At 42.3% G+C, this 25,313-nt stretch overlaps 1 protein-coding gene across 32 annotated transcripts in view; it reads right to left on the bottom strand.

The window, feature by feature from the left end:
- Positions 1–166: 166 nt before the first annotated feature.
- The window catches only part of GREB1L (GREB1 like retinoic acid receptor coactivator), a 153,837-nt gene continuing 128,690 nt past the window's right edge, over positions 167–25,313 (bottom strand). For all 32 annotated transcript variants that reach the window (XM_083451520.1, XM_083451518.1, XM_083451515.1 and 29 more), the window contains 14 exons: positions 21,385–21,500; positions 19,520–19,764; positions 17,103–17,656; positions 16,183–16,285; positions 15,360–15,515; positions 15,079–15,218; positions 13,275–13,436; positions 11,506–11,710; positions 10,310–10,475; positions 9,612–9,839; positions 8,061–8,202; positions 5,643–5,843; positions 5,072–5,210; positions 167–4,161 (listed from right to left, as the gene is read on the bottom strand). In XM_083451520.1, the coding sequence (XP_083307646.1) occupies positions 3,998–4,161; positions 5,072–5,210; positions 5,643–5,843; positions 8,061–8,202; positions 9,612–9,839; positions 10,310–10,475; positions 11,506–11,710; positions 13,275–13,436; positions 15,079–15,218; positions 15,360–15,515; positions 16,183–16,285; positions 17,103–17,656; positions 19,520–19,764; positions 21,385–21,500 (2,721 nt within the window). In that variant the 3' untranslated portion in view covers positions 167–3,997. The remainder of the gene's footprint in view (positions 4,162–5,071; positions 5,211–5,642; positions 5,844–8,060; positions 8,203–9,611; positions 9,840–10,309; positions 10,476–11,505; positions 11,711–13,274; positions 13,437–15,078; positions 15,219–15,359; positions 15,516–16,182; positions 16,286–17,102; positions 17,657–19,519; positions 19,765–21,384; positions 21,501–25,313) is intronic.

Genomic DNA, 25,313 nt, shown 5'->3' on the forward strand with positions numbered 1-25,313 from the left:
GAAGCCCTACAACATGTAGGTGTAGCAGCTCAAAACACCACTTACCTTTACATTGTTAGTGTAACACTGGAAACACAGATTTAAAAAGTGCTGCTTTTTCACCAAATAAAAGTTTGATGGCAGGAGATTTTCCACAATTTTAAGAATAAGACAGACTCTTGAATGGTAATGTGATAACATTAATTGAATTTAATGAAAGAACATTATAAACATACTATAGCCACAATTGCAGACAATTTCAATTCAAACAATAAAATGTGAGGTAGACTGGCTAGTGAAGCTAAATTCACCAAGCTTTGGTTAAGAGAATTTTACATCAAGGATTGCTTCAGACCTGATGAACTTCTTACACAGAGAGACTATGTACCCCTACATCGAGAAAAAGCAGGCAGACAATGCAGAGCAACATATATGATGCCTACAACACAGATTTGTTATATATACATATATTGTAACAAATCTGACACGGGATAATCACACTTCTGGATTTACAGTTTGCATACCTTTCACCCTAGAAATAAAAGTTACCAGTATAGGAAATTGGTCAGGAGTGAAGCAGTCCTAAGAAAAATATTTAAACCCTTTTCAGAGGTAACACAAAACAACTGCATAAATTACAGATATGAGTGATTTGTTTTATAATTACAGATTACATTCAATATTAACCGGTGTCTTAACTACTTATATTTGACAAGTCTACCGGTAAAATAATGCTGGCCTCTTTAATACATTCATGTCACTGCCTTGCTGGCAAGGCTTGTAACCAAAATATTAGATTGTAGCATCTGGTATCTTTTTCTGATGTACTGTCCTGTAAAATCATTTAGAGAGCTTGCATTATTAAAGCATATGGATGTCAGTAATTAATTTCCGAATACATTTCAGCTGGAATTCAACCAAAACTCTTATTTCTTTGCCTAAGTGACAATGCTTTGAATGTGCTCTTGTCCAATACAGAAAGAAAATAGATGTAACCAGAATCTTTCTACACAAAGCATTCCCCAATATAACAGAGTAGTTGAGCTTCTTTACTTCCAACAATGATTTAAAATATTTCTGCACGTGTTGGTCAGTGGAGTGCACTAGTAAAAACCCTAACCAAAAACTGCGTAAGTGGGGTAGCAATGTGAGGGGCAAGAGCTTCAGGCAGTTACTTTGAACTAATACTACTGAAAACCATGTTCAGAAAGCAGTGTATCAAGTAAGGATAAGAATATGCTGTCAAGGAGATAGTACATTTTTCTAGGTAGAGAATATAGTGCTTAGAAACTGATACCCATAAACACAAACTGTTCTGAGATGGTATGTAGACAGTCTGCTACAAATATGGCCAAAAAACCCTGATTGTGTGAAAAGGCGCTTAGCCTCCAAGTTCTCACCTTACACATATTCTTGTACCTCTTTACCAAGGGTCTAATCACTCTCAGCACATGGAATTTTAAGAACTTAGTGCAAACATCATATATACAAAGATTTTTTGAAAGATTTTTTATCTGCAAAGTTTGCATTAAAATGGAAACTTTCACAAATTTACCTTATGCGGGTATTAAGTTCAGCCAACGAAACAAGAACAAGACCCTAAAATGCCAGTAATTCTACATGTGTCTTAATAGGCTACACAGTGAATACACCAGCCTTCTAGTTCCTAACTGCAGTTCTTACATAACCTCCTACCAAACAAAAATTAAGGTACTCATTAAGTATAAGGCAGATTTTTTATGGGTACAAAAAATCCCAAATAACCTACACTAAAGTAAACAATCGTTCATTTGAAACATGCTACATTTACATAAAGCTATAATAAAATGAACAGGTATGAAAACCATTATTTTCCTTTTCAACTTCAATCAATATATTATGCTTTTCATTATTTGTAAACAGCTTTTTCACAAGGTTAAAAAGTTGTACAATTAACACTTTTGTTCTAAATGCAGTTTGGCAGGTGCTTCTTAATCGACTTTTTGTGTTCTTAATTATATTTAGATCATAATAAGTGTAATGCACCGAATGAAATTCTCACTAACAAGATGAAAACGGGCTGCATATAAAATATTGGTGTGACAAGAAAAAGTGTAAGAATGGCAGTGAAGGAAGAACCACCACAAAGCGTAACAGTAGGAAAACCTGGAAAAAGCAGAGTAGGAAAAAGGAAGTGAATTCTATCCATAAATGTTAACTGCATTATGAAGCCCTGATTGTACCGTACTCATTTAAACTCTCAGCATATTTCACAGCACAAAGTGCTGGTATAAAGAAACCCACTCTTAAAAAAATTCACAGCCTATTTAAAAATAGTGTTATTTTAACACCTCTCTAATTCAAACAAAGCACAGAGCTTGATCCAGTTAAGCACACGCATTCAGTACCTACAGATGAAAGAATTCTACGGACCCCAGCTGAGTTCTGCTGTATCTGTTTCCATCAAAACAAGCATGTACTGAGGCATTAGAAGGGCACTTCCAGCAACAGGAGATCTGTGCCCACCTCCTGTACCACCCCCACCCCCTTCTATTTCTGTGCCTTGTATGCTACTTATGTTTAGGACCAAAAGGAACTTGTATGGTGCAACAGTAAGAATATGGAAAGTGCTCTCAGACTTTCCATTCTTTCCACTGTCTTTTCATGCTACCTGTTTAAGCCCATGTGCTTGCATTGGGGAGTTGGAAAAAAACAGCTCTATTGAACTCAATGGAACACAGGTGCTGGAGTTGTGCTCCATTAGATCAAGCCCTAAATAGTTAAAATGACCTGGCCAACTTTTCCAGGTGTGCTTAAGACCTTTATTTGTATGTATGTATGTATGTATGTATGTATGTATGTATATAAACACACAGCTCCTGCTGTTGGTCCCAATTCAGTTAGAAGTTATTTTAATGGACTTTATGGCTCTCAGAACTTGTGGCTCAGCTTGCTTCAGCCATTAAATACTTCACGCTTCTGGCCTATGGTTCGTCTGTTTTTCATGGGTTAGTAAATGCTCTCCATAAAAGCACACATATAGCATTCTCTACCCAAAAAACTAGAGAGAAAGTTGAAGCAAGCGAGACACCGACTGCAAAAAGAAATAAAAGAACTTCTGCTAGAAGGCTGCTTTGTCACCTCAAAATGATTTCTGATAGTACTGAGGATTACATCATTTTGGTGGAGTTTAAGCACACTGATGAGACAATATGAATAAGCAGGCTGGTTGTCAAGATTGATCCATGTGCAAAAATAGGTTCCTGCACATGGCTTGGCATGCTACCAGAGAGAAAAGGCTGATCACCTACTGAGTTGAAGATCTTTCCATTCAGACCAATATTTCACCCCAAAAGGTGAAATAACAGCTGTTCTGACAAACCAGCATGTGCACACATTGCCTGCCTTACATTCATCAATTTGTTCAGGCTTATGTAGTAAACTTTAACTTTTGTGGAAATTTTGCCAAAAGTTTCAATACATATAAAATTACAAACCTTAAGCTAACACTGCACAGAAAGTGAACAAAAAATAATCTTTCAAACACACAATTCTAGGTTACTTTTTGTCTTTTCAAACCCCTGAGTTATACCGTACCAAAAGTACAGATATGAAGAGAAATGGACAGCATTCCTCAGCATATTATCTTCAAATAATTCCACATTCTTACTGCGAACCGCATGTAACACATTCAAGCTGACAGATGCCAAAAGTCTGTTTAATTCTCCTCCTTTAGCATAGTATAAAGCGATCAGGAGAACTTGCCATCCACCCAAATGTTATTCTCCACATCATGGGTCATCATGGGTATGCCATTACGTAACAGTGACCCACGAGGAATCAACTTGAATCAATTCACTTTTCAGTCATAAAAAATAAAGTCTGGGTTAGAAATTTGGGGGATCCTTAAGAGTAGTGAACATAAATATTGGTTGCACTTTGCTCCACAGTGATTGTACTTTCAAAGAAAGGGGGGAAAAGACACAATCCGACTTCTCAGGTTCTGTTCTTTTCCTTTGCCATTTGTTTCCTCTCAAACTTATATATGGCGCCCAGTCAGAAAATAGAGTGGCTTATCATCGCTACTATTAGCAGTCTGAAATTCATCTCTCAGACGAAACTGCCATTCATCTTCCAGCTCTAGACGGACTATTGTTTGCCGCAAGGAGCTCCTGTCTTGGCAAATGACACACAGGGTTGCACCTAAGGTTAAAAAACAAAGGACAGTTTATACCACCATTTCATTTCCATGTTTGTTTTGTTAATTTTCTGATATTTCTCCCTCCTCCTTGGAAATATTACATATACACAAGTAAGGTATGCATCTTTCCCAGCCTAATTTCACTGTATACAGTACACAGCACTCCCTCAACCCACGTTTTTCAGATTTCCACTATCCCCTTCAGGGAACAGCTTTCAGGTTCTACTTCCTAAGAAAGCCAAAAGCCACCACACTGTTAATCATAAGATTGCCCATAATATGCCACTAGTGATGATGTGATGTTTCTTCAAACACGGTCTGTCATCGTAATCTGTAAAACGATCAAGCTCCAACAAGGTGGAACTGCTTTTCCAGTTGCAACTGTAATGCCAAGTCTTAAATGGGAGTTAAGTAACCATATTATACCTAACATTAAAAGGCCTAACATGCATTTTTACTAATATTTTACCATATTTGTAAGAAGAATTCCCACTTCACCTTTAACCAGGCGTCAAAAGCAAGTGGAACAATCAAATGTTTTTTCTACCCTTAGAAGAAAGTACAAAAAAGTAGTTACAAGTAACGAAGCAACTCAAATTAACTAACTCACAAAAGGGATACTTCCTGAGTTGCCAGAAGATTGTGTTTCCCTAGATGTGTCTGCAATGGATTTGGCTTGCAGAGCCTCGATATTCCCACCAGTCTTTTAGGCTCCTGCCAACTACCATGGTTCCCAGTTCTAAAAGGCCCCAGAGAAAAAGGAAGCAGGCATGGATGGTGATATCACCTGCCATTACCCTGCGACGAGCTTTATAGTTCCTGCATGTAAGAACAATGCCATCCCAATCTACTCTGCTAGAAAACCATTAAGCAAGCACTAGACACAAAAGGTCAGAACAGAAATCACATTACCTTTCAGGAACTTGAACCTCTTAAGAAAATCTGCTCCCACAAAGGAGTCGCAAAGATATAGAAGTAGTCCACTGAAAAATACCCCTTCACAGTTGACATTGACAGAGTGCGGTCGTGAACTGACATAGCAAAGAGCTACCTAAATCAGAAATGAGAAAAAATGGTTATATTTGTTTGAGTTGTTGTTTTTTCTTTAAAGTTTTATGCTCTAACTTACCAACAGGAACATCACCACAACAGTGAATAAATTGCAGTTACTACCCCCAACATCTAAACAGTCAACTCAGGAGTAACTGCATAAAATAAAATATTGAAGGAATCCACAAAAAATGTAAAAGCATCATCCTGCCTACAAAAGGGCAGGAGTAGAAATGTATGAGCAACTAATGTCAGTTTTCATGGGTCCCCGGTTGTAGCAACTGAATACAACAATATCAGTAAATCAGCAACATAAACGGAAGCTAATGACCTAAGAAAATCACGGCACAGTTGCCTTGCAATCTTCCGTTTTTTAAAGGACTGGAATCCCCCTTTCCAAAGTTGATTATTGGTAAGATTCATAGATACATACTTCAGGCCCAATGTTCAGATAGCAGTCAATCGCTAATACAGGGTTTCTGAAGTTGTGGATAGCCTTTGGGAAAAGCTTGTATGTGGCATGTTGAAGAAACTTTTCCAGGAGAAACTGAGCTGGAGCTGCCAAGAGTGTGTGCTCACTGTCTGGAGCACAGACATACTGAAGAGGCATTATGGGAGTCAAGCTCTCAGATACCTGTGAGGGAAATATATATATATACATAAAAGTGAAATGTAATGAGCAGCATCTCAATCACCAGGCAGCTGCCTGAGGATAACATGTGCCAATGCCAAACTTGAGAAGAATCATAAGACTTGAAGAACACTTGCTCTCTGGAGTTTTAACAAGGTTTTCATTACTTCAAGAAAATACCAGCTAATACTAGAGGCCTCCATGCAGCTATATTATGCTCCTCAGAAGCATGTACTGACTGCTATGAACAGGTGCGAAGGCAGCACACAAAATATACACAGCTACAGTATACACTAAATATAACGAGTTGGATATTTTTGCATTTTGGTTATGTGCCCAACGACTGGCAGCAGAGCAATGGTTAAGATAGTACTTGGGTGCAAGGGTGGGAAGACTGTGGCCATGTCATTTGAGACCAGGCAAGGTAGAAAAGGCCAGAGTCAATTCTGAAGAGATTTCTTAACTTCTCTTGTTGCCCTGCTATGCAATGGATGTTCTGCTACATATGACGACTACACAGCTGTGTGCTGTTGGGGAGTCAGGAAGTGAGTAAGGACAGCCTTGGAGAGCAAAAAGGAGGCTCAAGAAGCAATGGTTTAACAGGCATGGCTAAACTTGGTCTTCCAGATGTTTGGGGACCACAGTTTTCATCATCCCTGACCACTGGTCCTGCTAGCTAGGGATGATGGGAGTTGTAGTCCCAAAACATCTGGAGAGCCAAGCTTGGCCATGCCTGGTTTAGGATGTATGGGGAACAGAGGTCTAGTATGCACACATAAAGGTCCTCAAAGGCTCATACCCCCTTGATGTATCCCATCTTTAGTAGCTTAACCCTGTTGACAGGGCCTTTGTTGTCTTTTAAGCCATTTGCTTGGCATTTTTTAAATTAACAGACTACAACATAAGAAGAGATGCCTCACTGTTAAATTATTCCCAGAGTCCTACTGGGAATGCCACTATTAAAAAGAGAGAAAATAAAAAAATGAACAAATTTAGTTTCAGAATGAAATGTCACAAACTAAGGCCAATGGAAATATGTAAAGGTAAAGGACCCCTGGATGGTTAAGTCCAGTCAAAGGTGACTATGGGGCTGAGGCTCTCATTTTGCTTTCAGGCCAAGGGAGCTGACGTTTGTCCACAGGCAGCTTTCCGTGTCATGTGGCCAGCATGACTAAACCGCATCTGGCGCAATAAAACACCGTGACGGAAACCAGAGTGCATGGAAACACCATTTACCTTTCCGCTGCAGCGATACCTACTTATCTACTTGCACTGGCATGCTTTCAAACTGCTAGGTTGGCAGGAGCTGAAACAGAGCAACAGGGGCTCACCCCGTCACAGGGATCTGTACCTTCCAATCAGCAAGCCCAAGAGGCTCAGTGGTTTAGACCACAGCACCACCCATGCCCCTAATATGTAGGAAAGGAGTGAAGAACCTAGGGTCTCCAGATATTGTTTGCCATCCCGATTTAGGGTTATATGGGCTTATGACATGCTATAAAGACACCTCCCCCCCACTGCCCTACAAAGGACCTTCCAATTAGCTTCTAGCACCACCAATGAGCTCACAGACAGAGCACAAGCAGTCAGGAGTCAGTGTTTGGGAGGACAGAAACATGCTCTTAAAACAATATGCCAACATGAAAGGAAACACCTTGAATCATCAAGTTTCCCCCAAACAGGTGTGTGCCTGCCTTTATCATTCACCTAAAACTGATAAAAAAGGTTATGACTGGAAGTCAGGATTTGTATGCAGACCTGGATTACAGTTTCAAGTATCAAATATAGTATACATAGGAGTCAAATAATGCATTTTAATTCTTGCAAGTTATATTTGCTCCCCTGCAAACCCCTCAGAGTACATTATTAGGAGGCTCTAATAGCCAAAACAGCTTCCTCTTGAGATAGCTAATCACTCAGCTATTAAAAATCTTCCCCCTTCACCAGAGATTTCACCACAAGCAGGTAGTATGCCTCTGAAGGCCAGTTGTTAGGAATCACAAGTGGAGAGAGGTCAATGTTGCTCTTGGGTCTTCGTGCTTGCGGGCTTCTCATAGGCATCTGGTTGGCTACTGTGAAAACAGGATACTGACCAAGATGGATCCTGTGCCTGATCCATCAGAGTTCTTCTTTGCTTCTTATGAGGTAAAATGAAACTGTTGTCACTGAAGAAAGCAAAGGCACTGTTTTGTTTTCTTGTTGTTCAATGATGGTACTCACCATGATTTTAGGCTTAATGGCAAAGTCCTTTTGACCTCCAACCTGGATGTGTTTCTTCATGAGGCTGAAGTTGTTAAAGCAACAGATAAGCAGGCCGCTACTGTTTGTTCTCAGATTAAAATCTACATCTTCACAGAAATACCTAAAAAATGGATACAGATTTACTTAACCAGTCATGTATTTGTTGAAGTCACTGATTTCTAGTTCATGGTATGCACCTTCTGATTACCATAAATTATATTGAGACCAACTCTCCTATAATCCTAGATTGCAACAAAAACACTTCTCTGTAATTGTTGTTCCTCATGAATGGCCTTTGCAGTCACACATAAAGATGGTTCACCTGACTAGTGACTTGGAATTTCTTAAAGGCCACAGCACAGACTATACGGATTTCCCCTCCCCTACCAGGTGGTAGCCTAAGGCAAGAGAGGATTTTTATAGGAGGAAGGAATAACACGCTTTTGTCTCAGGTTACCACCTGGAAGCTGCCCAATATGGAAAGTGGGAAGAATGGAGAAAGGGACAGCACCATAGAAGCATGTCTCTAGGGGTTAAATTCACTCTTTTCTTGAAAAAATGGCATTTCTGCACTAATATATTTATATTTAATGTATTACATCTAAAGCCCAATTTTCCTCCAATCAACTCAAGTCAACATACATAGTTCTTTATCCTTCCCTTTTATCTTCAGGCCAAGAGACAGTGACTGGTACAAGCTATATGGCTGAGTGGGGATTTGAAACTGGGCCTCCCCACGGCTCCCCACAGACCATGCTGTGAGCCTGCCCTTTACAGGGAAATAGCTTAAGTCAAGGCTTTACAGTAACCATATTTCTGAATTCTAAATGTGTCTGTATAGGGCCAAATCAATAAAAAATCATATTCACAGCGGTCAGAGGCTGCTCTTTCAGTCACCAGTTGTTCTGTCCCTTCAGGTTCCAAATAGGTCAAACAAACACTTGGTGAATCAGCCTAAGGCACATGTGCAAACTGTCCTTGATACGGTATTTTAAAATCTCATTATCTGTGCTCTTAGAAAACTCCTATTTCAGTGGGGATTGTGCTGGGAAAGGTCTCAAAGACTGTACACTCTGGTCCAACTGGAGTCCCACTAAAATGCCCTAAATGGAAAAAAAACACCACACACACACACACACACACACACACACACACACAGAGCCACCTCCATTTCTTGTTGGTTTCATGTACAAGTGGTGGCCATTTCCGTTCCTGCCTCCTGCCACCCCAACCCATTCTCCCCTTCCCATCCCCGTTCCACCTTTGCTTTGACCTCATTTTGCCTTCTTCCAGGTCCAAAAGGAACCACACATTGCAGATCTCATGTCAATTGGACACACCTAAAATGGTCAATGCCTGTATTATTTTCAATCTATTGTTCAAGCCACCAACTTGTATATGGCAGAGCTACAATCGCAGAAATAACTCAGCTTATTTTCTTTACTGGGTTGGCTTCCTTTAAGCCTCACTGACACCTGTACATTCAAAACTAGTATCACATCTGACAGCAAAAGGGTTGCATTTTCCTACCTGTTTAGATCATATTGCACATTTTGGGTCAGGTCTACGTTGAGTAGTATAAAGTCATGTATGTGGCACCTGGAGAAAGGAGCTTTGGGAGCTCTGAAATTCAGTTTGCTGTTCCATTTCTGAATGCCCAGTATTGCATAATGGACAATTTTTGGTGTGGCTTCAATGTGCTGTAGAACGCTCTTCAGAGACACATTTTTACTCGTTGATCCTTGATCCATGGGCTGACTATGAAACGCAAAATATTTTTTATTGTACTGCATCACAACTCCACTCAGAGGAACAAGTTATGACCAAGCAATCTGACTCTACTGCAGCTTTGTACCTCACAGGGTTGTTTGGAAATTATTGTGCTTGCTTTAAGAGATATTAGGCTGCATGGAGTGATCAGTCTTATCATACTCTTTGTCTCTTTTTCATGTTGCTCATCTTTCAAAAAACTATGTCTAGAATGTAGAAATACTAGATATATTAAAAGTACAAAGCAGTGTTCCAAATCAAATCAGCAAGAAACACACATGCTATCCAGTTACACATGTGAGAAGGGGCAGCTTAGCCATGCTGCTGCTGGTCTTATCTCAACATCACCCAACACTGCTGCCCCGTCAAAGCATGGATACTGTGTGAAGGGGCTAATAGTGTAGTGATCCAAGATTCTGCTATAGTTCCTAGTCTCTAATTTTGAGACACTGACTTACCTGAACTGTTCTTGGATGACATGGCTGTTCCATAAGACACAAGAGTCATCCATAACCACAATGAATGGCCAGACACACTGACGCTTGACTCCTAGTTCCTCCAAGCGATTTCTCTCCAGCTCCAAGTTATGGTAAGAAAGCTCTTTAATAAGGAATCTGGCAGCACCTGAAAACATGTAGCATAGAACTTTACCATTTGGGGAAAAACAGAGACCTCTAAATTCCACATAACAGTTGGAAGTTTGTGAAAATAGACAGGATGGAGAATGGCTTTTATGAACGCCAAGGGGTAGGAATCAAGTGGAATTATGCTGTATGAAATGGTCCAAAGACAGACTTTGAAGCTAGGACTAATTGGAAACTGGCCGACTGTCCAATGAGTGTTGGCTGCAGTCAATCATGTCTTCTAAGGTCAAAGAACCACCATATGGCATGGCATTGAAGAGGAAGTCACCATGCTAAGTCCACTAAATTCTAAAGCACTGCCAAGGTTTAGCTATGCTAATATATTTAAACAGTATTCAAATCTCTGAAAATATTCAGTGAAGCTGAATTATGGGATCTTATTCTTTATGCAGTCATGAATGAAACTGGGAGGCCCCAAGATGAACCTAGAAGAGTGGCCGGATTTTACTTCCAGATTTCTGGAATAAGCATTCTGCACAATTTCAGTTCTCCTAATGAAGCTCACAAGCTGAGCTTTAGTCAGTCACTATCTCTCAGCCTAAACTACCTCACAGAATTGTTGTGGGGATAAAATGGAGAAGCTCGGGTGGGGGGGGTGGGAGGAGAAGTACTGTATGTATGCTACCATTATCTGTCTGGAGGAAATGCAGGAAATGTAACCAACAAACAAAAATATTACCAAAACTTCCTAACTTCCAAAATCCCCCCCACATTTTGCTAACTGCCAACACCAAACACCCAATGTGAGCAAGACCATCTTAGATATGTCCATTAACATACCATACAAAACAGTACATGTAAGTGAAATTGTAGTGGAAATCAAAGAGAATAAAGGGAGGGAGAGAAAGTGCCTGCATGTGCATAGATAAGAGAAGAATTATAAACAACAAAGAAATCTCTTCACTACTCACACATTTAATGCTAACTGGATACTGCTCCCTATAATTATGTTTCCATGTCATTAACCGGTATGTTTCAAATCAAAAAGTTAGGACTATATAAATGCTTACCAACTCCAGCATTGTTGAACATTCCTGGCAAAACCAGCATGATGTGGTTGGGCCAATATTTGCGGTAAAGTGGCATTTCATATTCCTTCACCACAAGCAGATGGAGGTGGCTGATGCCTTCCATAGCATGATATAGATTCAAGAGACCATGCTCATGGCGTCCACTTGAAGGAGTGAAAATAGGACTCTTTACTGCATTCAGGTTCTGTTAGCAGCACAAGAGAAAAGAAGAGTTCATATATGTTGGGCACAACACATCTCTCTTTGTTTCTGAGGTGATATACCCAACTTTCTTGTAGGGAGAACATGCACACTGGTAGACCAAACTTTGTCAATCATAGGGTTCTTCATATTTCTCACTTGACTCATCCTTTTCCTACAGAAATTAATTACTCCAACTGACTTCTATAGGAAACATTGATGGGTCTGCTAAGGCTGGGTAAAAAAAATTAGCCCGTTCCCTAAACTCTGCAGGCCACAACATAACAGAGAGAAAGTTGTTTTGCTCTCACTTCGTGCTTTCAGTTAAAACAAAGTAGCTTGCTTCAATGACAACTAAAGAGAACCACAGCATTCTGTAAAGGAATGGCAATCAATAACATTTGGGGCATGTGTGTGTGTGTTAAAATAGTCTGTCATACTGACAGGCCTTTGCTAACATTAATAATTGTTTTGACTTGCAGCTGACATATTACGTCAAAAAGAAGTGCTTCTTTACAAAGCCCAGTGTTGAACTATGGAAGATGTAATGGTGGCTTTAAAAGGGGATTAGACAAACTGATGGAGATTAAGGCTGTCAATGACTACTAGTTATGATGAGTATGTTCTACCACCAGTCAGGGGCAGCATGCCACTGACTGCTAGTCACTGGGGAATAACAGCAGGAGAGAGCTATTGCCCTCATATCCTGCTTATGGGTTTCCCACAGGCATCTAGTTGGGCACTGTGGGAAACACATGCTGGACTAGGTAAGGTTCTCAGTGCTCCAAACCACAGTTTGGAAGCTTAGAAACAGGTGCTGGGCTTGCAAGCTCCCTTATCTGTCCTCTTTATCCCTTCTAGACATGGGCCTCCTCATCCCTTTCCTGGTTTGCATCCTCTAGTTTCTCACAATGAGATCCAGATTAGACAAGCTATGCTTAGAGCTAACTGGAATTACGTCCATACCTTGATGATGAAATGTATAGTTTAAAGTGTCTTTGGGGTCAATTTTGTTTACTATTAACCAGAATTTTCCTAATTTGGATGTCACAACAAACTATGGTCATGCAAACTAGGAAATGAAATGGAATCCATGCATGAGAGATTGTAAGAGAATGTTCATGAGCTAAGAGCATATTCCTAATCTTCCAAAGCGCAGTTTGGGGCATTGGGAATGTGGCATATGAATTCATCCATGAAGCCAAAGATTGTTAATATATATATATATATATAATATAAAATTCATGACATAACAACAAGCAGAAGATCAGCAAGCTTCTAACAATATGCAGCAAGAGTGAGGGGTGTGGATTCACTTGAGCACCTCTTGTAGCTTCCTTGGGTTGCGGTAACTCTACTGATGTGAAGACCTAGTCATCCATGGCCCATAGTAACTCAAGGCTTACTTTATGGCCAGAGATGCTTGTGATGGTTAATTCCTGAGGGGGAGGAGCAATGTAGAGGGGAACTAACTTCAGACTCTAGATCAGTTTCTCAGAGCTGAGCTATACTGAAATATTATGCTACAACAGGGTGTGCTTTACATAGCTAAGACAGATTTCACCCACCTTATCAGATACAAGAGGAAGCCGCATGCTTTCCAAATGCTTGCCCTGCTTGCTGAAGACAAAATAGCTCTCTTTGGATTTGGGAATGATAAAATGAAGCTGGATCTCTTCTCCTAACATTGAGGATGAGAATGTAAATGCATGTAGGGTGGAGTCAGACATCTGCATGCAAGGAAGAGAAAGAAATTGTAACCTACTAGAGAGGCCACATGCCAATGCATTTCAACAAGTGTGGGCAACACAGTTGGATAAATCTTGCACAGAAAATAATCTACTAAGTCTAGGAACACAGCTACAGTGGCTCAGTCTTCTACAGTTTTATTATTTGCAAGGTTACAGTATAGGGCATTTGTCAATCTCACTTCTTACATCAGGCTGCTTTAAAACTCCTGTTGTTTAGTACAAGTTGGTTACTCTACACATTGTTGCATACTAATGGAAAAAGAGAAGCACCACCACGTTTTCTGAACTGAAGAAGGTTTTTTGTGCGAATGTTGCAGAGCAGATGGGCAAGGAAGCCAATGGACAAGGTACACCTTACACCTCTTGCACTGCATGTGTGTGGTTATGTGTGCGATGGCAGAGTAATACATCTTACAGCTGAACAGATGGATCGGGTCCCAGAACACAATTCAGCAAACCTGCATGCCCTTTAAAGGGCAGATCTACAATGTTATGTTGATTTTAAACCATTATGCATCATAGCTTCTCATAAAAAATTCCACAATTTGGGATTTGGTAAAGCATTAAGGCATTTCTGCTAGATCAGATCTCTTTATCTCGCCCTCTGAACTCTCCCAAAGCTACCCTCTTGAGTCACACCCCTCTTTAGTCCTGCTGGAATGTGCCTGATAATGCTTCTTGCTTACCTGGATGGAGGACAGAGGCAGAAGGTTGAGTGTGATGGAATGTCAAGGGTGCTTCCCAGCCAGAGGAATGTACATGGCAGATAGTTAACTCTTTAGTGTCCAAGATAACACATACAGTCGCTCCTAAAGTTCCAGACCCCCCCCCCCCAATGTAGCATCTGGGCAGCAATTCCCAGGTCTGTGCTCTATGGAGCAGTTGCAGCAACAGGGGACCACTCCCCCTCGACCAGTTTATGTCCCTCCCCCTGATGGGCTGCGTGCATGCAGGCAGAGACATTGCCTGCATGGCAATGTCCTCTGCTCATCCCTTTTCAATCCCTTCCTGGTTCTGGGAGACAGTGGTGCAGAAAAGGGTGGGGAAGCACCTGGCCCTTCACTTGCCTGACCTGCCTCTTTCTCCTCTTCTTCCAACCCAACCTGTGCTCCACCTTCCAGCTCTGGAGCTTCCCCTACCTCTGACCCTTGCCTTGTGGCTGGAACAGTTCCCTACAAATCACTGGCTCCCTCTTCCGAGTCATACTCCAGCCCTCCTTCAGCCCTGGTGCACACTCGTCCGCGTTCTGCCAGTCCCTGACACAGAACTAGCCTACCAGATGAAGGAAAAATCCACATTTATTGTGCTGCCTACATTTGCCTCTGGTTCGGCCCACCCCTGGAGCATGTGGCCCTTGGGAGGCTGCCTTAGAATAGGGTGTGGACCTCAGGCTAGAAAAAGGTTCCCCAGCCCTTGTACTAGAAGCATTCTTGTCTTCTACTCTGAAAGAGTGATCTGGAGCAAGGATTGGCAGAAGGTAGATCAGAAGGTCCACCAGCAGATCTCTGGGTGCTTTTCAGCAGATCTGTAGAGGTTTCTAACTTGTTCCCAAGATAAAATGAACGATTGTTAATGTGGTTGTGTGACTTGAAGCCCAGGTCTAAATGGAAGCCCTGCGTACCGGAGCTGAAGGGTTTATGTCCATATATTGATGGCACTGTTCACAGTGATGGAAAGTATTGTAAGCTGCATACTTTGTCAACATCATAGACACAGTAGCCCGCTTTCTGTGTTCCTCAGCTTTGGTTTCTTTGCTTGGTTCTGTGGACGGAGACAATGAAGGAACAAAGGCAATTCCTGCTAGTTATTTAAATGTTCACAACAGAACTGAAAGATCAATTGCTTTCTAAAATGTTTCAAACGGCTAGGAAGAAGAAAGCAGCAAAATCAGTTTTCACTTGCCTTGTTTTATTCTTTGTAGCTGGTTTGTATATACCAGACTCATGAGGAAATATTTAGGATCATGCACACTGAGGTCAAAAGGCATTTTGCTGATTATTTCAACATCAGGCCACTGATCATTGCTAGGCTGGACAATTTCTTTGTCCTCTGTATGACCTGAAAAAGGAATCTTATGAATACTGATACCAAACAAAATCTGATTATTTATACAGTACTTTCCCACTACCTAAGTTCTCCAGGCACATCAACATACATTTCAGTATGCTGCTGTCACAACTGCTCTGACAACAACTCACAACTCGCTCCCATTTTTACAGATGAAGGTCTGGTGCTGAGAGGTTGCATGCACATTCCATCTTTAAAGCACATTCAAAGCACATTCTTTCCTTCACAGAGTTATAATCCCCAGCACCCTAAACAAACTAGATAGCAGCTTTCCTAGGAGTAAAACAGGGCCAAGATGTTAGAATAGTTTAAAACCCCCGAAGCTTGGGCAGTTCAACTTAGCAACTTTGAAAGCTAGGCAATTGTGTCTGAAAATACTCTTTATAGTTACATTATGTACATTATTTATGATGATCAAGAAGAATGTTGGACAAGGAGAATGCAAGTCTAACAAACTCATGCATTTCTAGTCCAATTTTCACTCATTTGTACAAATTGCAGAATGCAAAAAACAGTATACATTTCCTACAGAAGGTACACAAATCTTTGATAAGCAGTATTTTAAAAAATAATAATCCCTCTTCCCAGGGCACTCTGAAAGCTTCACCCCTTACAAAAAACTGGTCATAAGAAATTGTAATTGGACCTTAGTACTTACTAGTATTAATATCTTCCTCATCATACACATCCACTTCCAACAACCTGATCAGCATGCGAAAGAGAATTCGTAGGAACTGCAAGTAAGAACCAGTTTTCCCAACCTAAACAAAGAGGGGAGGGAACTCTCAGAAAAATGTATAATCGGAGAAGTATTTTTGTCTGCTATGAACTTTCATTTGAAGATCTGCTAAAGTGGCCCAGCATGGCCCAACAACCATCACCAGTCACTATGCAGTTTAAGTCCCCGTTTTTGTATTTGTCCTTTTGCAGAGAGAGCATTATGTGATCCTATGTCACATAATGCAACATCATCTTATTGTGATCAAAGGGAAAAGAATTAGAATTAGATAGATATCTAATTCAAGAAGGCTGCCCTTCTGCAGCAGTGCCGATACAGCAATACTGTGATACAATACTGGCCCAGTTCACAGTAAACCAGTTGGTGGCTTACCATATAGGCAGCTTACTGGGCTTTTTTGTCTCGCTATCACCTGCTTGAGGAGGAAACAAGCCATGATGCTTGAGGCTTAGCATTACATTTGAACCAGGAATCATAGTTTGTTTCACTCCAACAAACCACTGTAAGTAAATCTAGAGCAAACCTTTGCTACAATGATCACCCTAGTAGTTACTTTGCTCAGTAGCAAAGTAAGGTCATATGCTACTGATATCAACCCACAGATTTGCTCTCACTTTCCCAAGTGTTCTATGCAGTGGTTTGCAGGATTATGCAAGCACAGGAATAAGGAAGCATGGAAGAAAAACAGTTGACTTCTCTCACCGGCACACTTGTGTGTATCCTAACATGCCTTTCTATACCCTAAAGCCCAGCCCTTCTGAGCTGCTAAAACATTTTGACCCACCCCTAATCACCCTGAACTTTGAGAGCTGCCACAACAGTCCCAAAGAGGACATTACCTGCGGAGGTCCCGTTAGAAGCAGCCGCCGTGGGTGAAAGTTCCTGCTGCTGGTGGTATCTCCATGATTATTGTAGTCCACATGGTGCTGCCGAGCTGCGGTCCACTGCCTGTAGTACAAAGACTGCTCTTCACTGGACATATCCTTGTGTATCAAAGGCCTCAGAGAGCTCACCCAAGACACATCGGCATGAGGCAAGAGAGAAGAGGAGAAAGGATGCTGCCCACTCTTCTGTGCACCAAGAAGGCTGTAGGCGGCTTTGGATAAGATCACAGTCCGGGGTAAGGACACCCGCAAAGCCTTGCCTTCTTTCACAGACTGGCCCGGCCACCGGAATGACTGGCTGACGGAGGAGGTTGCTGCTGACAGTTTAGAAGTGGTGCTGCTTGCTACCTGGTTGCCGAGAGAGTCACATTCTTGTTTCAAGGTCTCCCCAGCAGCAAATCCTTCATCAACTGAACTCTGGGCCACATTCTGGAAGTTCAGGGGTGGCGGCAGCTTCTGAGACTTGTCTGTAGCACTGGAGGAGCTCACACCATTTTCTGCTATAGAACCTGAAAGAAAGAAAGAAACTGAAAAACACTCAGTAAGCTAAAGTACAGAATGTCACACACGTTTTCTGCCTTACAAGATTTATACAGTCACACCTTTGTTTACAGATGCTTCAGGTTGCGTTTGTTCGGGTTATGGACCAGCCAAAACCCGGAAGTACCAGAACGGATCACTTCCAGGTTTCGGGGGTCGCGCATGCGCAGAAGCGCCTAATCGCAACCTGCGCGTACACAGACGAGCTGCTGTGGGTTGCGAACGTGCATCCTGCACGGATCAGGTTCGCAACCCGAGCGTCCCACTGTACTGTAAATGACTTCATTCTGTTTATGGACACCAACAACCTACAGGGTCTAAGATGGGCCAACTCTGACAGATGAGCAGGACTGACTGGTACCACTTGGAAAGCTTTGAGGCAACATACACTTTTTTTGCCCACGTTGTCTGACTTAAAACCACACAGGTAATAACGGGTCACCTGGAGTTACTATGCCCCATCCACCTATCAAACTCAGCCCTCAAACTCATGGAGATTAGAATCCAAGCATGCTGGCTGCTGTAGCTTCCTACCCCTGTGCTAAACCATGCTTTGGTGATATGTCCGAAGTATCTTTAATCTGCTCCTGATTATGATTAAAGGGATAACCCACATTTGTCATTAACGGATCACAGTTAAAGGGTTCAAATGTCTCCATGAGTCCAGAAAGGAGCATCCTACCATGCACAGCTTCTCCAGTTTTTATATAGCACTATGATGGGAAAAGCCATTACATCAATCCTGGGATGACCGCACTGACTGCCAATTTGTTTCAAGTCCACACTGGTTTTGACCTATAAAGCCTTAAGTGGTTCAGGGCCACAATGCCTCAAGGACCACCTCTCTCCATATGAACCTAACCAGACTCTGCGATCATCATCTGGGGCCCTTCTTTGTGTGCCTCCTCCACCAGAGGTCAGTGACATGAGAATGGGCCTTTGCTGCAGTGGCTCCCCACCTGTGGAATACTCTCTCCAGGATGGTTTGGCTGGTGCCTTCATTATACACCTTTCAGCAGCCAGCGAAAATGTCCCCCTTCAACCAGGCCTTGGGCTGATTAACATCCTATACCCCTTTAAATATGTTTGCAGAAGGGGCTGGGGAGAGGGGGGTTATTCTTTCATGTTGTTTTGTTTCTTCTCGTTTTTATTATGTAGTTTGCGTTTTTATCTTGTACAGTGGTGCCTCGCAAGACGAAAAGAATCCGTTCCGTGAGTCTCTTTGTCTAGCGGTTTTTTCGTCTTGCGAAGCAACCCTATTAGCGGATTAGCGGATTAGCGCTATTAGCGGCTATTAAAGGCTTAAGGGATTAGCGGATTAGCTGCTAAAAGGCTATTAGCAGCTTAGTGCCTTAGAAAAAGGGGTTGGGGATCGGGAAAAAATCGCAAGGCATTTTCGTCTTGCGAAGCAAGCCCATAGAGAAATTCGTCCTGAGAAGCACATTGAAAAACGGAAAACCCTTTCGTCTAGCGGCTTTTCCGTCTTGCGAGGCATTCGTCTTGCGGGGCACCACTGTATTTTTAATGTTGTGAACCCTGAGATCTACAGATGAATGGTGGTATACAAATCAAATAAATAAACAAACAAAAGTCTGATTTTACATCGCTTCCTTTCCGCTTCCCCTCTGTACCATCTTCCCCTTGTCCTCCTTCCCACTCTGAGATCTATGCCTCATTCCCATCCTTCTATTTTCTCTTATAAAAACTGAAATTGCTTCTTACATTCCTGCTTGCTTAACTGCTGACTATTCAGCCCCTCCACAAAGTCCAATGTCTAACAAAACACTCATTCCCAAGCAAGGACCGTATGGAATGGTAAATACACAGCCAACCTGAAGTTCCAGTCACAGCACTGCTGTTACTCTGAGGTCTCTCCAAGTCAATCAGCAGCTCATCCGTATCATTCTCACTGACACTGGCCTTTTCCTGCTCCTTTTCACTAAGGTCTAGAGCTACAATGGGTCCTCGGATTGCTTCCTTTGAAACATAGCAGCATGCCAGGCCCACTTCTTGTTCTAAGGCAGTGCGAGTTAAATAGCTTGAGTCAATCAGCCGAAGATCACAATATTTCAGAGATCTGGAAAATCAATATATAAGGATTTAACAAGGGGTGCATTATTGCATTATTATTATTATTATTATTATTATTATTATTATTATTTCAATAAAACATTTTGGGCTGTGGTTTAAGCAATACGCATGCACTCTGAAGCGCATCAATAACCTGTACTGGAAAAAAAGAGATGCAGTTTTTAGTTCACAAGAAACATACTGCTTTCTCAAGTTACACTAGAAAGCAGATGACTGGAATGCGGGAACGAGGGAATCCATAGAACTATGGGATGGAGTCTTCATTTGATCTTTTATATTTGAAAAAGCTGCTGTTTCGGTCTTTTACCTTCTGATTTGACTCAGCAAAATGTTTCCCCCTTTCTTGGTACCAAACCCCCCGCCTCAAGGCCCCAGTGTTGGCCTGAGGAGGACTCCATTTCAAATGACACCCCAATAGCCCCACTTCAGGAAGAGCCCTTAGCTCCCTCCTTCTACACTGCCCCAGCCTGAGGATGTGGCTCTTCCATAATTCCCAGAGTCTGAGAAAGATTCCTTTGCAGCTTCTCATGCTCCACAACCACACAAATCGGAATGTAAAAGACCAAAACAGCAGCTTTTTCAAATATAAAAGTATGCAATCATGGTAATCAAACCCTCATATCAAAAGTAGAAAACCACACTTAATTAACAGGAGCAGAACAACGGTTTTAAAAAATTCAACATAAAGATTTGGCTACAGAGTCCAAACCTTCATATACACTATTTTTTTTTTTAAGGTACCCCTGCCCGTACGGGCCAGTCTTGCCAGACTCTAGGGTTGTGCGCTCATCTCACTCTATAGGCCGGGAGCCAGCGCTGTCCGCAGACACTTCCGGGTCACGTGGCCAGCGTGACAAGCTGCATCTGGCGAGCCAGCGCAGCACACAGAACGCCATTTACCTTCCCGCTGGTAAGCGGTCCCTATTTATCTACTTGCACCCGGGGGTGCTTTCGAACTGCTAGGTTGGCAGGCGCTGGGACCGAACGACAGGAGCGCACCCCGCCGCGGGGATTTGAACCACCGACCATGTGATCGGCAAGCCCTAGGCACTGAGGTTGTACCCACAGCGCCACCCGCGTCCCTTCATATACACTATAGTCTGTGTTTAAAAGCCTGACTGTGTCTATCCATGTATCCTGTGGCCTGCAGACGAAGTAGCAGTGAATAGTGGAGCCCCAGCCAGGCCAGGTGAATCAGAACCCTGGTCTTCTCCCAGGCTGAGAGTTATCGGAAGCCTTAGGAAGGCTAGCATGCTCCTGTTGAATTTTTAAAAACTGTTGTTCTGCTCCTGTTAATTAAGTGCGATTTTCTACTTTTGATATCAGTGTTTTATTACCATGATTGCATAGTGCCCTGATAACTCTGCAGAAAAGCAAAATAAATGCTTTTAAATAAAATAATTGTGAAACCATTGAAATGAATAAGCATATAAATAAATCAAATATTGATTTCAGTCAAGAACATGTATTTTCACAATGAGGGTGTGCAAGAGACTAAAAACGTGTTACCTTTGTAGATTATCACTTAAAATAAGTGGTTAGAAGTTATGCATATATCTTAAGGTGCTTTTGAAATAACATTTGCACTGTAGAATTCGGAGCATACCTGGGAAACGTTTCCCCTAGTGGATCCTTGCCAGTTAAAACAACAATGCAAGGCAGACCTTCTAAATCCTGGTAAGTATGTGGAAGCCAATCCTCCCGTTCATTTCCTCTCCAGGCCTGTGAGAAAAGAACAACAAGAAAGCTTGGGATCCATTGCATACGTATCCAAATTAAGTCATTCTCTGAGGCTAGCTGAATGCTGACAGGTTTGTTGCATCTCTCTGAATGACACCAGACTTGCAAAGCTCATTTTTTCTAGGATGACAGCAAGCCAGGTTGGACTGTGGCTTTGTGGTGTGTGTTAACCCTTTGCTGCAGTCCCAGCTATTTTGTGAATAGCTGGCATGGGTGAGGAGAAATTCCTTTTTTTAAAAAAAAATATTATTCATTTTTATCTTTAACAATTATCACAAATAAATCATAATCATGTATACATAGGATTCTCTGAATAACTGGACTTCCCTCCACCCCTCCATGGTTTCCATCATTATTCTTTTCCAACTGCATCTTATAATGTTCACCATACTTTCTTACTACAGTGGTACCTTGGTTCTCGAACTTAATCCTTTCCGGGAGTCCAGTTGACTCCCAAAACCGTTCAAAAACCAAGGTGCAGCTTCCAGTTGGCTGCAGGAGCTTCCTGCACTCAAGCGGAAGCCCCGTCGGACATTCGGCTTCCGAAAAACGTTCACAAACCGGAACACTTACTTCCGGGTTTGTGGCGTTCGTGAGGTGATATGTTCAAGAGCTAAGCCGTTTGAGTACCGAGGTACCACTGCCTATGAATTAAGCAGTATACCACTTTCTTTCCTTGCAATTCAATGTGTTTAAAGCTGTATTGTGCTTCATTACCTGTTTCAAATAACTGGGCAAGTTTTATTTGCTATTTTGCTGCAAGAATGTACATTTTTATTTTTGAAATTTCCTGATTAAAACCATCCATATCTGCAATCCGTATGCATTTCCTCCTTCTCTGCTTGCTGAAGTATACGTGGCTTTGGAACTGTACAGTATTTTCAAGGAAATAACAAAATGCAGGACTCTCCCTGTCACATACTCTGTCCCAAGACACAGCCCTCACCATCCCTAATTTATACCCTTGAGTGGTTTTGCCTGGCTGGAATTCTGATAATGCTTCTTACTTGCCTGGATAGAGTAGGATGAGGGATGCGTGCCTGTGAAGGAAACAGGCTGCTCTGCAAAGGTGAAATTCAATTCACTTTTACTCCAGACCCTGCCTGCATATGGTCTTAAGAAGGTTTCTCCAGAAGGTGGCCCTCAAGCTGGAAAAAAGCTTCCCTTCCCCTACTATAATGGCTAACATTTGAAGCTAAAGAATCTAACCATGACCATCTGAATGAAGAGCAGAAGTTGGGGTCAAACTAGGCTTTTTTTCACCCAGTTTGGCACCCCCACAACATGCATTTGTGTACACACACACAGGCTTGGAGCCTCAATGGTGTCCCGCTGGAGCATTGACCTGGGGCAAAAAACCTGGCAAGCCCCCCAACCCACTCTGTAGCTACGGCTCTGAGCAGAACATATACTTTCAAATAAGAAGCAGAAACACAGCACAAACCAACAACACCCAGTGGTCATTAAAAATGAGGTGGGGTCTCTTTCACGGGTGTTTATCTTAAGAAAAGCTGTCTTGAACATGTGTGCACAGTAAGGAAGAAACTTTCCACAACAGCTTCCCCTTTACTATTTGATGCTCTCTATCCAATGTTTTCTGCCTCCCTCATACATATTCTGCACACGAGTATTTTCGTTTGATGCAAAAGAATAGGTCAGAAATTAAAATACTTCAGTGGATAAGTCAATATGGAGCTCGGCTTTTTGGTAGTTTCCACTGTGAAAAGGACTGTGACTAATTCCTTTCTCTGACCTAGGGCAGAAGCCGTTTCTTCTGTTAGAGATCTACTTCTTTTCTCCACACAATTCAGCCTCTGGTGCTATGCATAACTGGAAATAATACAAATTGGGCCGTGCCCACCGGTGGAACTCACAAAGCTCCCTGCTCAAGAGCACATCACAAGCTTTTAGTATTCTGCTCTACTGGCTGTGCTCAGATGTAGGAACTAAAATACAGTGGTACCTCGGGTTACAAACTTAATTCGTTCCAGAGGTCCATTCTTAACTCGAAACAGTTATTAACCTGAGGTACCACTTTCACTAATGGGGCCTCCTGCGTGCAATTTCTGTTCTCAACCTGAGGTAAAGTTCTTAACCCGAGGTATTCCTTCCGGGTTAGCAGAGTCTGTAACCCGAAGCGTTTGTAACCTGAGGTACCACTGTATAATCATCCTGAAGGGCATGTATGTAACAGCAGGTTATCTGTCTCAAGTGCAGGCTGATGCATCACTTGAGACTGAAATGAGAGGGAAAGACATGAATAGGAAGTTTGGCTGCCAAATCACAGAATACATTATCTTCAAACTGGTTTCTTCCCTAGTGATAAATTGATAATCCATCCACTCTTTGTACCTCATTATTTGTGAACACAAAATTTTGTTCTTCAGTGTTTTAAACACTGAATTATTTTGTTTTTAACAGAAAAAAGTAAGTTGCATAATGCTACTTGTTATGAACAGAAAGCTGCGTGATGCATCCTGTTCTACTAAGAGTTTGATCCAATGAATGTCTACAAAAAGCTGTTACAGCACCAGCACTTGTACCAATGCAAGCTAGTTAGCAGTCCAGTTTGCACATAGCACTAAGCTAAGTGATGACATAGCATGAACGAGAAGGCTCCCAGTACTGCAGTCACTGCCTTCCTCTCCATACTTGCTACTGCTCTATTATTATTTATTGACTTTAAATACCACCCTATACCCGAAGGTCTCAGCAGTTCACAGAGTAAAATCAAAATAATAAAAACCACAAAATACATAATCAAAATAAAAACAACAACCCAATAACCCCCCCCAAACCCCACATTTTAAAAGGGCATAGGATGTCATTCAAATCAACCAAAGGCCTGTTTAAAATGGAACGTGTTTACCTGGCGCCTAAAGGTGCAAAATGAAGGTGTGGTTTTACCACTGCCTCCTTCCAACAGACACAACACTAAGCCAAACTATGGTTTAGCCCTCAGTAGCACAGCAGCCATAATCTTCACTCCAGGAACCTACACATATGCTCATTTGCACTCAGCGGCTAACCGGCTCAGGTGCCCGGTGTGGCGTGTGCATCCTGCAGCCGCGGATGGGGCGCACTGCGTGGAGCCCGGTGTGGCGTGTGCATCCTGCAGCCGCGGATGGGGCGCACTGCGTGGAGCCTCTCCGCCAGCTCCCGCTCAGCTGTAGGGTGGCTGAGGGAGAGGCGGTGGGCAGACACAAGCCTCACGTTGCCGTTTCAGGCAGCGCGGAGCCTGCAGCGCCCAAGCCACCACGTCACTCCCAGGAGTGCCGGCCCTCGCGGTATGACCCCCAGTGCCAGCTGTGTTTTGTTACGTTTGTTGACTGAACTAAAAAGTTTCGTGAGCCCAATTTTATTTTATTTTTTTAAAAAGTCATATTTTTGTCATTTTGTCACCCCCTCCCCAGTGATGCCACCCAGGGCAGCCTACACACCCCTTCCTCTGCCACTGTTTGCACTAAGCCAGGCATAGGCAAACTTGGCCCTCCAGATGTTTTGAGACTACAACTCCCATGATCCCTAGCTAACAGGACCAGTGGTCAGGGATGATGGGAATTGTAGTCCCAAAACATCTGGAGGGTCGAGTTTGCCTAGGCCTGCACTAAGCCATGGTTTGGCTTAATGTTATGTGCAAATAGGGTCAGTATCCCATTCCCAGTCAGAATATTGTGCCCTATCTGTACAATGGGTCTTCATGTTTGTAAGTTAACATTAGATTTTGTGTCTGCAACTGTGCAAAAGTACGGAGCAGGGGAAGATCCTTGACTCGGTCACTATTTGTTGACTCTT

This window comes from Podarcis tiliguerta (genome assembly GCF_965153285.1).
Source record: "Podarcis tiliguerta genome assembly, chromosome: 7".
Taxonomy (NCBI): Eukaryota; Metazoa; Chordata; class Lepidosauria; order Squamata; family Lacertidae; genus Podarcis; species Podarcis tiliguerta.